The following is a 17,195-nucleotide window of genomic DNA, read 5'->3' on the forward strand; positions in this document are numbered from 1 at the left end:
TCAACTGCTGGAGCAGTTGTTTTAGTCATGCAGTACAGTGACATTACCGGTGTGGGGACCATTGGTAAACATTTCTACATTTTGAATAGTTGAAAGGATTTGTCAAGAACACCGGTGGTCTGAAGTGGCTGTATGGACCATGCGTTTTGAAGACTGGAAATGCACCTGCATAATGCTGTCATACCGGGGATCTGACAGAACACTGAAACAGAGAATCTGACTGGATTTTTTAACCGGGATGCCAGATCCCCGAGCCTGACATTACCCCATCCCCGTTTACCTGCTTCCACGAGCGGCTTTCCAGAGAGATGGCGTCGGAAGTGGTGTGTGGACTGATCTTCAGATTGCTCCTTCCAGTATGCCTAGCTGCAGGTAAGTTACCTACCGTAAATGTGAACATCTTAACGGTTGTCTACCGAATGCAACAAAATATTAGGTAGCTTATTATGCAAGTATGCGAGTAAAAAGTACCTTCAACATATTGTCCTCATTCAGGTCATGTTACACCGTTGTGTTAATATGTATTAGGGCATTGCATTTTGTTTCATAGGCAGGCATATGGGTGCTGTTTAAAAAATGTGGAATTCCTGTGACAGTTATCAATTAATATAGCCTAACTAATAAAAAAAAAAAATTCAGGCTACATGTTATTGAATTTAAGTTAGTCTGGGCTGCATAAAAACAAACAGAAATTCAGATCAGAGTCACTTTTTCATCCACACAGTATAAGGTCGGAGCGTGTGTGCTCGTCCTTTTCCAGTCGTCATAAAGCTCCAAATGTTATGGAGTTGAAATAGCTGTCCTTCCACATGTGCGTTACTAGGCCTATATCATGATTCGGGTTAAATGCATTTTAATTCCAGCCTACTGCAATTTCTGCGCTGCTATAGGACTGCGTGCGCATCGGGCGCTCGAGTCCTGCACGCCTTTGATCTGAAATTTCCCATAATGTGTATGTTTGTTTATTGAAGAATACAATAAATAAGCACTTTGTCAAGGTTATATTATTAATCTCCTCTTTTGGAATTGTATTGTAGGCTATTGTATTCATTTTAGGAGCAGGGGGATTCTAGAGTAGCCTACGCTTTATTGGGGTCTAAATGATGCTGCTGAAAATGAATTGTTTTGACCAGTCGATTTGAAATTTGAATGTGTACAGTAGCTTTCCAGCCTGACTGGTAAAAGGCAAGTAGGCTATTCGCTTCTTGTTACCACCCCGCTGGGACACATGAGGCCTTCGTGTGGGAATTTGCTAATACTGATTTATCAGACTGATTTGATGGAGCTCATGATCTCTATTTGTGAACGTACGCGGATCATTTTTGTCAGGTAGTCCTAGAACATGATGGATTATGGCAGCTTGGTTTTAACTTTACGCGGCGCGTTGTGCTCTACTAATAACCTCGATTAGGCTGCGAATCCGTTGAAGTTGAACAGTTGAAGTGAACATTTTTATTGGTTTACTTTTTACTTATTGATTGATTAGTGAGCAGATTCCTGAACATGCATTTAGGCTACTTCTAATTTCGGGTCACACCACACAACTCAGATTTGGCCCGTAGGCTATAGGTAGGCTAGTAGCCTAGGCCCAGGGGTTAAAAAGGTCGCTGGTTCGAGACTGGGCCAGGCCACAATTGCCGTTGGTGCCCTTGAGCAAGGTACCCCCACACTAGCTCAAAACACTGTAATTTACTTTGGATTAAAAAAAACGCATCTGCTAAATGACCAAATTGTAAATTGTCAAAGCTAATTATTCTGCTTGCTACTTCCTCTCTGCCTGTGAGTCCAGCCCTCATGCGCACTGTGGTGAGCCACAATTGAGCAGGATTAACACATTATAACCACTAATTAGGCTTCACCATGGTGGACCATGTAAGAAGAGGCTGAACCGCACTGTGGTAGCTGCTAAAGATAAGCACCCCCACTTGAATGACCATAATGCATCACTTGCCAGTCTGAGTTCAACCTTTTTTTTCCAGAAGCAGTTGTGAGGGTATGCAGTGTCTCCATTAATTCGTGGAAAGTCGTTTTAACAGTATGAATTAATAATGTGAGTTGTGAGGGGAGGAATTGCCTTCCTGTTATCGTAAACATACCTTTAATATTTGATGTTTTTTCAAAGTGCCAATGAGCATGAGTCAGTCAGTCACAGGAAGAGCTCACAGCAAATGAAAATCACAAGGAAAAGAAATGGAAGTCAGGACAGTCCGAGCAGACATGACAGGATCTTAAAGTTCAGATAACTATGACTGTTGACACACCCTCTATGACTCAGCATCACCATGCTTAACTTTACTTCAGATACAATATAGATATAGATAGATAGATAGATAGATAGATAGATAGATAGATAGATAGATAGATAGATAGATAGATACTTTATTGATCCCCAGGGGCAATTGTTGTGTTACAGCAGTAAGGACAACAAAAAGGCACAATCAGGACTAAACAATTGTACTTTATATAAGGGTATTCTGAGCTTTGAACAATCCTTATTGAGCATAGAGATGACAGTCTTTATGAAGCATCTGAAAGTTTTGATCAAAGTTATTGTCAAGTTTTGGATAAAAGAGAACATTTTACAACAGATGTTATTTGGTGCCAGTAATTTACCCCCCCCCCCCCCCCCCCACCAGAGGGGCTGAGAGAGAGAGAGAGAGAGAGAGAGAGAGAAGGAGAGACAGAGACAGACTGAGAGAGAGAGAGTGAGAGAGAGAGCGAGACAGAGTGAGAGAGTGAGACAGAGAGAGAGAGAGACAGTGAGAGAGCGAGACAGAGTGAGAGAGAGAGACAGTGAGAGAGCGAGACAGAGTGAGAGAGAGAGAGACAGAGTGAGAGAGAGGGACAGAGTGAGAGAGAGAGAGAGCGAGGCGTTTGGTGACGCTCCTGCTGTGCTGTTTCCCGTTGCTCGTCTGACATCACCTATTGAAAAGCAGAGGTCTGTGTGTGTGTGTGTGTGTGTGTGTGTGTGTACACAGTGGTGGTCCTCCTGTTACAACATAACAGCTCGTCTGATGAAACGTGTGACTTATACTGTAATACATTACCCTCGTCTCCTACAACAATATAATTTTATTGCACATGCAATAGTGGGCAATTTTACCAATGATGTGCAGACATGTGTACTAAAATCATACCTTATTGGATCACACGCCGTACCGTACATCTACCTGAATGCGTTCGTCCAAATAATTCATGAATGATAAAGATAGGTAATAGGTAATAAAGCAATACAGGTTCATATTTTGTTAGTAATCCTCATGTTGTTGGTGAGTGAATAACTATCAAATGTGTGCATGCAGGGCTGTGGTGGTGACTGAAGAAGTGGGTATACTCTGACTAAAGAAGTGAGTATACTCTGACTAAAGAAGTGGGTATACTCTGACTAAAGAAGTGGGTATACTCTGACTGAAGAAGTGGGTATACTCTGACTAAAGAAGTGGGTATACTCTGACTAAAGAAGTGGGTATACTCTGACTAAAGAAGTGAGTATACTCTGACTAAAGAAGTGGGTATACTCTGACTAAAGAAGTGAGTATACTCTGACTTAAGAAGTGGGTATACTCTGACTAAAGAAGTGGGTATACTCTGACTGAAGAAGTGGGTATACTCTGACTAAAGAAGTGGGTATACTCTGACTAAAGAAGTGGGTATACTCTGACTGAAGAAGTGGGTATACTCTGACTAAAGAAGTGGGTATACTCTGACTAAAGAAGTGGGTATACTCTGACTGAAGAAGTGGGTATACTCTGACTGAAGAAGTGGGTATACTCTGACTGAAGAAGTGGGTATACTCTGACTGAAGAAGTGGGTATACTCTGACTGAAGAAGTGGGTATACTCTGACTGAAGAAGTGGGTATACTGTAGCAGTTTTTACATTAGTAGCATTGAAAGAAGCGGGTATACTGTGTACTGTGTGTCTGTGGATAAAGAAGTGGGTATACTGTGTACTGTGTGTCTGTGGATAAAGAAGCGGGTATACTGTGTACTGTGTGTCCGTGGATAAAGAAGTGGGTATACTGTGTACTGTGTGTCTGTGGATAAAGAAGCGGGTATACTGTGTACTGTGTGTCCGTGGATAAAGAAGCGGGTGTTTACCTCCCTCCTCTACCCCGCGGTGTGCGTAGTCTCTTGTGATCGCCACAGCGAGGGGTTGAAGCAGACCACCTGTGCTCAGGATAGCTGGCTACTAGATTCAACCACATTCAGGCAGACAAGACGAGCCAGTGGATGTGCAAATGCTGGGTCACTGGTCCAGATGCCTGGTCACTGGTCCAGATGCTTGGTCACTGGTCCAGATGCCTGGTCACTGGTCAAGATGCTGGGTCACTGGTCCAGATGTTGGGTCACTGGTCCAGATGCTTGGTCACTGGTCCAGATGTTGGGTCACTGGTCCAGATGCTGGCTCACTGGTCCAGATGCTTGGTCACTGGTCCAGATGCCTGGTCACTGGTCCAGATGCTGGGTCACTGGTCCAGATGTTGGGTCACTGGTCCAGATGCTGGGTCACTGGTCCAGATGTTGGGTCACTGGTCCAGATGCCTGGTCACTGGTCCAGATGCTTGGTCACTGGTCCAGATGCTTGGTCACTGGTCCAGATGCTGGGTCACTGGTCCAGATGTTGGGTCACTGATCCAGATGTTGGGTCACTAGTCCAGATGCTGGGTCACTGGTCCAGATAGAGGCACTTGGCTGCCAGGACTTGTTCCTGGTGTCTCTTTCTGGTACGGCGCCATTGTATATTTTGCTCTTGACAAGGGTTCTTATTAAAAAGGTAAATCTCCTCAATGTGCTTCTGTTCTCTCTCTCCCAGTCAGGCCAGACCCCTCTCCTTATTATCTCTTATTATCTCGTATCATTTATGTTCCTGGACCTGGGTCTTTAAATCAGTCTGGCCTCTTTTCGATACTGCCAGATGTGATGTGGGCTCGCTATGTTTTATTGAGAGCTGGGTTATTGTGTGTGGTAATAGCTTAGTCTTCTGAGAGACAAAGGTTTGATTCATGAGAAATAAAAAGGGAGTTTTCAGTAATCCGACTCCTCTGAGCCACCGGGGTTCATTTCGTTCCCTGTAAGATTCCTGGGATCAGGAGTGACTCATAAGACCGAGCGGTCAGACCAGACCGCGGTCCCGTCCGTCCGGGCGGTAGCCCTCCTGGACTCCAGGAGACGGATGCACAGCGGCCCCCTCCAGGCCCCGAGGCCTCCCGATGATGAGTGATGACGGGGGAACGCGCCGAAAGTCTGTGAGACAAAACTCTGGACGGTCCTGGGATGACCGCTCCGCCACGTCTAATACATTTCCTGAACAGCCGCCCAGCGCTGGCCCTTTGCTTTGGTCTGTGTAAGCACAGAGACCTCAGAGAGGTAGGCTAAGGCCCCAGCTAAGGTCCCAGCCAGGGAAACACAGGAGCCGAGTCATACAGTATTTTAGTGAATAGATCTATTGACCGTGCAAAGACAAACATAAGCATCATTTTCTGCAGTTAAGTGTAATTTATCAACAGCCCACGGCTGGTGGGTTTTCGTACGTCGAGTGTCTCCGACCGTGGCAGAGACTCAAACAGATGTGAACTCTCTCCCTGTTGACAGAGTTCTGTCCAAACTGTGTTCACATTTCTATGCACTTACTGTGTGTACGCCCTTAATTTTTCCTCCAGATCTAGAAAAATCAAAATGTTGTAGATGTTGGACGTGTGTTCATTCAGGGAATTCTTCATTAATACAGTGTCTGTATTGTGTTTACATAGTAACGAGTGACGCTTTTCCCATTAGCTGGTCGGCCCTCATCAACAGAGTGGCAGTTGGCACGCGCAATTCTACCTGTCTATCTGGGTATGGATCAATCGATCAATTTTGTTAGTCGTGTTTTCATTTAAAAAGACTAAAAAGCTTTCATCGAGATGCTCAGTTACAAAGGCTTCTGAGAATGGCCCCGGAGGGAGTAGTCAGCAAAGCAGTCACCAAAACGCACTTTGGAGCACAGCGCTCAGACAAGATGCCAAGATTACAATCCATGACTAACACCTAGCCCCAGGCAAGCAAACCCGCAGGGCGGGGATTTTGACCTGAGCTATTTCGCTCAACCTTGTGGTTGCTTGTGTTGTGTGCAATAACATCTCCCACAGCAAAAGCTTCCCCTTCTTCAAGAGGAAGACGGTCCCAGTACATTTTCTGTCAATATTTTTAACAGCTGAATCTAGACAACGGTCTGCTGTCTATAATGTGCATGTTGTGAGGTCACTGTACGATTAAAAGCTCTCACACTGTGATAAACACGTATCCTACTGTAAAGCAATGCACTCTCAGGCAGGTTATTTCACACAGAGAGACAGATTTGACCACAGCCGACCAGTGTATACACTTGCGGCTCTTTGATTTATTGACTGTATAAACCTCTGTGTGTTAATTGTTTCTTCGCACGACCCCGGCCGCCAAAGACTGTCAGGCTTAATTGCACGTATGTCAGAATAATTCTGCGGTTATTCTATTTCAAACCAAACCTCATTCCAAAAGTCACTGTAAGCAGACCGGCTGTGGTTGTGTCTGGCTGGAGGATACAGTTCAGCATGTACAGTAAAGGATTGATTTTTTACCATCTCTGTGCAAAGACTTACTTCCTGGTCTTCAGTCATGCATATCTTAATATGATCTCTTTACTGAGTAGCAATGAGGTCCCTTTCATGGTCAGTAAGTGTTCAAATTCTAATAGGCTTGCAGATAAACCTGTAATTGTGTCTTTTGTCTTTGCAGCGTGTCTCTTCAGGTACAATGGCCTCTCGCTGGTGTACCTCATCTATCTGCTGCTCATCCCTCTCTTCGCGGAGCCCACCAGCACCACCATGCAGGGTAAGGCCGTTTCGCACTAATTCTTACCTAAGTGTCACATATTCAATGGCGCAAACAGATCCATCACCTTGTTTCCGAGAGCTTTTCCAATTTGAATCGTAACTAGTTCTCTGTAATTAAATTGAGTCCGTTGGCTCAGAAGAGACGAGGGTCAAGCAGAGGTTTGTCTTTGCCACGTTAGCCTGACACTCAGACTGAATCGCCATTTCGTTTCACTTCATTATTCAGCTTGAACAGGCTCCCCCATTGCAGTTTTCCGAGATGGGCGTTGCCGAAGGAGTCCTCAATGATTAGTTAATCCCCTAACCAATCACGTCGCACGGTTTAATTCCGTCAACGTATTCAAAGGACGCTGAAATCACTCTGGACGAGGGCCTTTCCAGACCCTAAATCACATTTTGAAAATTCAGATTCAGGGGCTGGAGCCAGGCTGAGCAGCTAGGCTGAGCACCGATCTATGCTACTGACACTGAATAGTCATTACAATCAGGTCCCAGGTAGAAAATGTATTAATTATTCAACTGAATTGTCCAAATAAGGAGAATGGAGAAATGTACAGTAGTAAAATGTCCTCGCTATCAGTATTTGCAGGGCTCTTGGGACCCCTAACTGTGTTCCGATGATTGTAGGGGCCTTTCAGCATCCTCACAAAAAGCCATAATTAGGCTCTGGGGCTTCACAAGGGTCTCCCGTCTCTCCGCTGTCATGGACGTGGAACCGTGGCGGTGAAGAGTTGAGCCTGGACAGGTATCTGTCTTGTCTGGTGCCTCACTCACCGCAAAGCACTAAACAGGACCACCTCCACCTCACACTCCCAAGCCACAACAAGCTCCTATTGGGTTCTTAAGGAGACCACACACACACTATGTTTAATAATACATGGGACCATATTGGTTTGAGGAACACAGCACCCAGCCCGTAAGCTGTCTGTGAGTCATCTCCAGGAGAAAGAACAGGCAGGAAGGAAAGGAGGAGACAGACAGAGAGATTCCTGAGAGTGGACCACTTACACTCTCATCAATAGTTGAAGAGAGTTGGCCTCTTAGTAATGTAAATGTAGCCTACAGCATGTTACCGACAGCGGTTGACTTTACAATAGCACACAGGTCAGGCATGAATTTCTCTGTTGCGATACTGTAGCTGTGCTGCACTTTCGCATTAAAATCTGCTACTGAACACAAAAAATCGTCCGTATGTTTAATTTATTTGTTTCTCAAAGCCATCTATTTTACACACAAACTGGCTTTAGACAATCGTTCTCAATCAAGAGTCGCTCAGGAACGGCTATAGCTGTCAGAGCGGGTGGCTGAACTGTAGCTGATGTCTCTATAGCCTCGGCACACTTTGTTTAGACAGTGTAAACAAACTAAAGGGAGGGATAAAGGAGGCGAACGCCACCAGCGTAGGATGGTATTTGATCTTTTCACTCGCTTTTTTTTCTCTTCTCAACGAGCGGCGAGTCACAGCACGTAGGCGACCATCTGTCTGTCTACCCCGCCTGTCTATCTGTCTACCCCGCCTGTCTGTCTGTCTACCCCGCCTGTCTGTCTGTATACCCCGCCTGTCTGTCTGTCTACCCTGCCTGTCTGTCTGTCTACCCTGCCTGTCTGTCTGTCTACCCCGCCTGTCTGTCTGTATACCCCGCCTGTCTGTCTGTCTACCCCGCCTGTCTGTCTGTATACCCAGCCTGTCTGTCTGTCTACCCCGCCTGTCTGTCTGTCTACCCCGCCTGTCTGTCTGTATACCCCGCCTGTCTGTCTGTCTACCCCTCCTGTCTGTCTGCCTACCCCGCCTGTCTGTTCTGACGGAGCGGGTGGAGAGTTTGAGAAAGTATGTTATAGCCTACTACAGTATGGACACACATATAGAGGGTTTTCACGGCCCGTCATCAGTCGGCTATGTTGGAGGTTGAAGCTACTGAATGTAGATAGATAGCTAGATAGATAGATCAATAGACAGGTAGATAGACCTATCTATCTAGTCGTTAGCCTAAACCTGAGCTTACACCTGCTAAACCTAAGCTTAAACCTCCAACATGGCCGGCCGTGAAAACCCTCTATTGGCATAAGCTAATTTTCAAATGGCTAGATGGGAAAGGACAGCAGAGAAACACGTCACGAATCTCAATGTGATTAGGCTACATGCTCCCTCAAATTGTGTCTTTTGGCAGTTGAAAGATTAAAGTGTTTTGGCAGTTGAAAGATGAAGGAAATAACAGATACGTTCATGTGGCTATTAAATGGGCATAGTTATTTACTGCTGGTCATTTAAACCAGATGCTGCGCATAAATAATTCAGTAGGGGTAATTCACTTTTTAGGATTGTTAAAAGCTGTACCAGCCGGAAGATAGCAGCTGCAACACTGCGGCTCTGAATGGAGAGAGACAGCAGTAAAAAGTAAACTCCTGCAACTTGTGTTAATGCTTTACCTTCTACTGATACAGAGCTACTGTACCCTCACTCGATGGCACACTTATGAATGTACAGTAAGTTGAGCTTGAAGAAGATGGTAAAGAGGTCAAATGTCTAGGTGGAGGCTAAGGGCACTTTAAGTTTTTTCTGTGGTGGTGATGTGGCTGAGCTGCTTCTCTATGGACCAGAACTCCTTTTAAACCCCAAGTGTCATGATGAAGGTGTCAGCCTCTCCCACCTCTAGTTATAACCACAGTAGGCTACTTCTGTATGGAAGTTACAGTACTGTATATATATATACTTCTCTGAGAAGCTACATATAATACATCATGCTACATTACATGATGTTTATTTAGCAGACGCTTTCATCCAAAGCGTCTTACAATAAGTGCATTCAATGTAGGTAGTCAAGTGTACTATTAAGTGTACTCATAAGTGCATCTCTTTCTAAAAGCACAAAGTTCTATGTCACTATAAAGACAGGAATCTCTGTATGTCTATCCTTCCTTCCGTCTGTCCTTCCTTCTCACCATTATCTTGGGAACGCCCTGTGGGAAGTTGACATGCGGCAGGTGTATTGCTCAGGACCCCATAGGACGTGCAGTGTCACGTGTGAAGTTGTTTGGATGAGCGGTTTTTCCCCCCCCAAAAAAAGTTTCCAACAGGCCTCTAGGACTGGTGTGGAGCTCGGGCCTCTACGGGCACTGTACTAGTAAAGATAAAGACCAAAAACGTTTTTCTATGACGTCTTTTGTTTGGTTTAACAGCTAATGAAAGGGTTATCAGAATAAGAGTAACATTCTGTTCAATTTGGCCGCTATCGTTCTGCTTTAAAAGCCACACGGCGGAGGTGAACAGTCGAACAATCACATTTTGTTTGAGATATTATGAGCAGGAAAGAAAGGGACAGTGCCAAAGTAGCTGCATTGTCCACAACTTAAGGACCAATTTGGAGCGGGCAGCTCGCAGACGGCCTCTCAGACCCAGAGGTAACGAGCATTCTTAGTCCTCCTTGTGACCGTCAGGGGAAATACTCGGGGAAATGAGCAGCAATTGTTTTCACTTCAACGTTTAATAAGCCTGGCGCGAGCTGTTAGCGTTATGATGACCCGCTGCTCCGTGCTGACGCGGCTAGCGTCTCGCACACACAGGCCAGGACAGGGAGCCGTTTCATAGTCTTACAGTAAGTGTTTCCGCGCAATGCTGTAAAATTAACGAGGCTGCACAATAAAGAACTGGAACAGTGGTCTCGTTGCTCCGACAGGAGCCACTAAATGTCACTGAGATAAAACTTTGCTCAGAGAGTGCTGTACACTTTTTAATTGCGCCTGGTGGGGAGTTCGACAGACGGAACTCATTGTGGGGGAGTTCAGCAAATGGAAGTCTCTCATGGCCGCCTGTCACTCACTCACTCTGTGTTGGGGCTTTCATAAAGATAAGTGTGGCCTGAGGATGAGAGTGTGCGTTTCCTCACTTGCAGGGGGTCCCTAAAAACCTACTGTATTGCATTATCACCATAACAACTCCTGAAATTATCCCAAATACCTGTAGGTGTGCAATAAAAAGCCCATGTGTTGAGCAGCTGCGCTAGCTGCCCATTTCACTCCCATGATCCTCCTCACCCAGAGGGGGCCGGGAGTTTAGAGGCTGCGAGTCACGTTGAAGCATTAAGAAATGTCCTCCTTTTGAAGTGTCGACCCCTCATTGTTTGTCGTTTCTCCAGGACACACGGGGCGTCTGCTCAAGTCGCTCTGCTTCACCAGTCTGACCTTCCTGCTGATTCACATCATCTACCAGATCACCGTCCACAGCCTGCTGGCCGCCAGCTCCATCGAGCCGGACTTCAACTGTGAGTAGAACCAGGCGCCGCAGTGGGTGAGATCTAGTTTGATCACAGAGGGTAGAAACGTTGCACCCCCCACTGCCCCCTCTTCCTTGCACGGACATTTTTGGCCCTCTCTCTATAACGTAAGTGCTAGACAGCGGGCGCAGTTACATCTCAGCACAGCACCTAAAATGCCAGTCACAGTCACGGGGGAATGGAGCGGCGCTCTGTGGGCGCCGTATCTCCTCTGTTGACCTCACATTGTACTCCTATCACTCACCATCGCAAGGCAGCCGGCGTTCACAAGTGTTTGTGTCGCATTCATCACGCTGACTGAACAATGACCTGTAGAGCGGAGGGTGGGTTGTAGATGATGTAGCTCACTGTGGGCGGGGCTTAGTGGTGGTGGTGGTGGTGGTGGTGGTGGGGGGAGGTGGGGGGGGGGGGGGGGGGGTGCAGTGGTTTGTACAGGAAGTTAAGTCAAGACATGCTCCAATCACGAGAGGGTCCAATGAAGAGTAGGTATAGAACCAAGCCTCTGTAGAATCACCCTTATTACAGTACCAGGGATCATATCAAACCCTCCATCTGATCTTATGTACACATACTTATAGGTTAGAAAACACAACAAAAAACTCCAGTTTCTATAACGATGACGTAAATTCAATTGGTTTTAGCCTGAAAAGCCAACAGTGTGTGAGATTAATTACAGTATATAGTCCACTCAGAAGGTATGAATACTGGCTCTGAGTTGCTCATGAAATTCAGTATCAAACTATAAAACTCCAGCTTGTCTAGACAGGACAGACCCCGACGCTGTATTTTAATTACTTCTGCATTTTATTTCCAGGACAGACACACAGCCAAATAAAATAAAACCATATCTCCTGAAGCGAAAGAACAAATAGATCCGGAACATGAAAATGACTTGTGTTTGTTCGAAGATCAATTAAAACTTTACTGTATGTATCTAGGTCAGCAGAACGGAGGCATGTTCAGGACAACATTTTGTGGATGGATGGATTGTTTCTGGCTATGCAGCTCATGGAGTCATAATTCCCATTGGTGTATTTTCTTAAAACAACATTTGAGCTTGTGTTGGCATTGCCATTACTGCCTTCCTGTCAGGGTTTTTATGATAGCGTACAGCTCTATTAAATTGGCTGTAATGTATGATGTCCTTTCTAATTATCTGCAAGATTGAACAGTGATATACGTATCTGGGGGTCCCGGCATAGTTTAACTGCCTCTAATCCTTGGTTTCATTAGACACTCAATGAGGCGTAAGGTGAAGAAAGCTCATAGCATCTTCTGATCTCCTTGGAGGAAAGGTTTTGTGCAGTATTGAGCCAAGGGCTGAACTAGTTTGTGTGAATACATTATAAATTGAAAAAATACAGTTCGGTACTGCATAGGAGACATTCATATTTTACAACACATATTTTTCCTTTGTACGCTTAATTCCCTCCAAATGTGGTGCTATTTTAGGTCAGAATAGTTCATACAGGGTGTGTTAAATAAATCACCCTCCACACTGTCACACCACCTGAATCCTCAGGATAAACCCATGTGCTGTAATCTGAAGTCCAACCATCTTCCTTTGGCTGCCAAACATAAACAAAACACCCCCTTCCCTTCGCCCTGAGGCGGTTAGCGTCTGATAATATACTGTATACAGTACGTCATTTCCTCAGCGTCTGTGTTGGCCAGAGCCAAAGAAGCCATTAGCGCGGTGCACTGAGTTGAGGCGTGAACGTGCTAACTCTCGGGCTGAGCCAACACCCCAGCTAGCTACAGAGGCTAGTGTCCAGATGAACTGGGCCCGGCTGCCCCCCTCCAGATGAACTGGGCCTGGCCCCCCCTCAAGATGAACTGGGCCTGGCCCCCCCTCCAGATGAACTGGGCCTGCCCCCCCCTCCAGATGAACTGGGCCTGGCTGCCCCCCTCCAGATGAACTGGGCCTGGCCGCCCCCCTCCAGATGAACTGGGCCTGGCCGCCCCCCCCCCCCCCCCCCCCCCCCGCCTGCTCTGTCCCGCCTCACTGCTTTGTCCTCACATTTACTACTCTGTCTCCCAGGCAACGCATAAAATCAGCACAATTCCCCAAACGTGACTTATCCCTCCCTTGGCAGATAGATAGCCAGATAATATACAAGTGACTTTGTTGAAATGTGGCCGCGGTCTCTGTGGAAAAGCCAGGCGGTAGCTCCTCGGAGTTGATAGGTTGATAGGTTAACGGCCCAGAAGGTACAAAGGACGTGGCTTTTTATGATGTGGAAATGAAGTTTCCGGACACTTACTTTTGTCCCTGTAGCGGTTATTACCGTAACTCAAAGTACTGTGCTCATTTTGCACCTCTCCATGGTGACCCCATGACCCCTGACACGCACCCCTCACCCTCTCATCAGGCTGGGCTATCCCAGAGGGACAGTAGAGACGGCCGTGCTGCTACTGTACCTCCGGCCCACGACCAGATGAGAACTGCTTGAGGAACGTCCAGAGGAACCTGTTTCCCAAGAACAATCAGTCCTCCTTCATACCTGATATACACTATATGGACAAATGTATTGGGACACCTACACATTACACCTACATGGGCTTTTATGACATCCCATTCTAAATTCATAGGTATTAATATGGAGTTGGTCCCTGCTTTGCAGCCACTGTATAACAGCTTCCAGTCTTCTTTGCAGATTTTCTACAAGATGTTGGAGTGTGTCTGGGGGAATTTTTGCCCATTCATCCAGAAGAGCATTTGTGAGGTCAGACACTGATGTTTGGACCTAGACTAGCATCAACTGCAACAAATTTGCACCAGTAACTTGATCACTATACTATTTTGGTTTCAGTTGTTGACAGAATGTAACCTCTGGTGTTCAGATACTGTACATGATGGAGTGTGAGGGATCGCTCTGACCTGGGTTTCTCAAGCACCTGCGGGCTCTGTTTGGGCTGGGTGAAGTTAGGTGTTACAAATGTTTGGATGTGGGCATTCCTGAAATAACTTTCCCCCGTCAGTGGTTGTTTTGCTGGCGGTGTGACTTGAAGTTTTCTTTTTGAAGCCGTTTTCTTCATTCATTATCTTGGCTGTGTCCAGGAGACCTCATCAAAACAAAGAGACCGGACTGTTTTTGGATTAGACGAGAATAACCCCAACCGTTCCTCTTGGTTGGACTGTTGTGCAACAGCAATGCAGAAGTTTAGTTTTCTGCTGTGGTAACATTGATGATACATCTTTAAAAAATAAATCTCTACTTAGCTAACTATCCTGCTTCGATCCACCCTGACGGAAATATAGAGTCCGTTTCCAATAATTCCACTCATGCACTGTGGAAACATGTTTAATCAAGTGGATTATTAGGATAGCAGGGAAATGAAATCAACATCTTACAAAACCAACTGCCAAATATTTAGTACACTAATAAGGATGATGGATCCATATGTTTGTACATGTTGTGATGTGACGTGTCCGTCAGGTGGTGCAGGCGTGTTCAAGTGGGAGAGAGAGCTTTGTAGATAACAGACATACTGTATGATGAAGAGCTGGTTTGTGCTGGAGTCCTGATGAAGAGCTGGTTTGTGCTGGAGTCCTGATGAAGAGCTGGTTTGTGCCGGAGTCCTGATGAAGAGCTGGTTTGTGCCGGAGTCCTGATGAAGAGCTGGTTTGTGCTGGAGTCCTGATGAAGAGCTGGTTTGTGCCGGAGTCCTGATGAAGAGCTGGGTTGTGCTGGAGTCCTGATGAAGAGCTGGTTTGTGCTGGAGTCCTGATGAAGAGCTGGTTTGTGCTGGAGTCCTGATGAAGAGCTGGGTTGTGCCGGAGTCCTGATGAAGAGCTGGTTTGTGCTGGAGTCCTGATGAAGAGCTGGTTTGTGCTGGAGTCCTGATGAAGAGCTGGTTTGTGCCGGAGTCCTGATGAAGAGCTGGTTTGTGCTGCAGTCCTGATGAAGAGCTGATTTGTGCTGGAGTCCTGATGAAGAGCTGGTTTGTGCTGGAGTCCTGATGAAGAGCTGGTTTGTGCCGGAGTCATGATGAAGAGCTGGTTTGTGCCGGAGTCCTGATGAAGAGCTGGTTTGTGCTGGAGTCCTGGTGAAGAGCTGGTTTGTGCTGGAGTCCTGATGAAGAGCTGGTTTGTGATGGAGTCCTGATGAAGAGCTGGTTTGTGATGGAGTCCTGATGAAGAGCTGGGTTGTGCTGGAGTCCTGATGAAGAGCTGGTTTGTGCTGGAGTCCTGATGAAGAGCTGGGTTGTGCTGGAGTCCTGATGAAGAGCTGGGTTGTGCTGGAGTCCTGATGAAGAGCTGGGTTGTGCTGGAGTCCTGATGAAGAGCTGGGTTGTGCTGGAGTCCTGCTCGTCTGAGTGATCAGCTCTGTCTGTGAAACGCATCTCAACCTCCTCAAAGGACGTCAGAACGCAGCCTCCATCGGTAGAGCAACTCAACACCTAATTGGTCGTCTAATAAACTGCCAGAGCACACAGCCATATTGATTTGTCATTAGTTTAGATTCTCAAGTCACAGAGTGATGTTACGTTTCCTTTGGCAGTGGAACAAACGCCAAAGCAAGTATCTCAGTGAGGAGTAGAATACCTGGAAGTGTCTTTCTAAACATCGGAATGACGTCCAGGAACACTTCAACTATTGCCAGGCCCTGCAGCTACTGTACTGTAGGACTACTGTACTGTACCTGTATGGCAATCTGTGGAGGGGGGGTGTATTTACTTTCACCTTGTGGTAAAACTCACCATAGGGTGTAAGAAAACAAATGTTCTTGGCGTGACCATCTGTAACAGCTTTCAGATGTACTGTAGGCTTTCAACATTTCAACATTTACAAAACTGTGCATATTTAATAGTTGACTTAGTAAATTCACATATTGGAATGTTTGTGTGTTTTTCTAGGTTCCTCTTGGGAGAAATCCATTAGACAGATTGGCTTTGAGAGGTAAGACTCTGTTGAGAAATTTATCCAACTCTGTTACTCTGTGTCCTGTATAAATAGATTTATCCATCTCTGTTACTGCATGTCATGTATAAAATGTGAAATGCATGCATTCGATTTTCCCATTACATACAGTAATTAGACCTATCACAACAAGATTATTAGCTAAGATTTGAAGTCAATCCATGTGCATATACAGTATTTTATTACAAAGGTGCCCTCCATGCAGCTCAACTTCCGTTACATAAGGGCAGTGACTATAGAGACCTTAACAATTAGTTAATCACCATCTTCACGTGTTCCTGAGTAGGAATTGCATTTTAAATACTTTTCAGTCAGGATTTAAAAGGTGTCACAGTACTATATCAGCTGCATCACTTTTTATAAATGATACGATATTTTACTGATCCCCCCCAAGGAGAAATTTGGCAATATTGTCTGTGCTCTGGACAGTGGACGGCACTGTGCTGCTCTATTCACTGACGTGGCCAAAGCTTTTGACACAGTGGACCACTCACTTTTATTAGATAGACTAGCTGATGTTGGCCTAGACCAGAATGCCTGCCAGTGCTATCAAGCTACAGTATCTCACAGACACGACTCAATGCATTGTGGGTGATTCTTTTCAGTCCACTTTTAAGGAGGTCACTAAAGGTGTGCCGCAGGGATACATTTTTTCAATCAATTTTAGGTCCTTTACTCTTTACCCTGTAACATTGTCTCTTTTTATAATGGCTGCAAGGTACACTTTTATGCTGACAATACAGTGCTTTACTCAGCTGCATTGTCAATAGAAGGAGCATTGTCTATTTTGCAGTCAGCCTTTGACTCCATTCAGTGCTCATTCCAGGAGCTCAAACCTGTTTTAAATGCAAGTAAAACTAAATATATAGCATTTTCTAGGTCACGCTCTTTTAAGGAATGTAACTATCTGCTTCTTTGACGGTAGTGCAATTGAGAGAGTGCCGTCCTACAAATACCGATTTTTATTGATGAAAAACTGTCTTTTAAAATGAAATAAAAAAGCTGAAAATGAAACTTGGTTTCTTGTGTAGAAGTAATCCCGAATACAAAAATGGAGGTCTCTAACCCTACTGTAGATTCAAAACCAAACTAGTTATAGTGCTCTTAGAGCATGGAATAGGTTTCAGGAGACTTTTTAATTAGATACC

The 17,195-nt window shown here is 45.5% G+C and overlaps 1 protein-coding gene across 1 annotated transcript in view; it reads left to right on the forward strand.

Moving 5' to 3' along the window:
* Positions 1-308: 308 nt before the first annotated feature.
* The window catches only part of piezo2b (piezo-type mechanosensitive ion channel component 2b), a gene marked incomplete at both ends in the record, with an annotated part of 60,753 nt that continues 43,866 nt past the window's right edge, over positions 309-17,195 (forward strand). The window contains 4 exons of the mRNA XM_084458215.1: positions 309-372; positions 6,755-6,850; positions 10,986-11,111; positions 15,984-16,026. Of these exons, the coding sequence (XP_084314341.1) occupies positions 309-372; positions 6,755-6,850; positions 10,986-11,111; positions 15,984-16,026 (329 nt within the window). The remainder of the gene's footprint in view (positions 373-6,754; positions 6,851-10,985; positions 11,112-15,983; positions 16,027-17,195) is intronic.

This window comes from Borostomias antarcticus (genome assembly GCF_949987555.1).
Source record: "Borostomias antarcticus genome assembly, chromosome: 24".
Lineage (NCBI taxonomy): Eukaryota > Metazoa > Chordata > Actinopteri > Stomiiformes > Stomiidae > Borostomias > Borostomias antarcticus.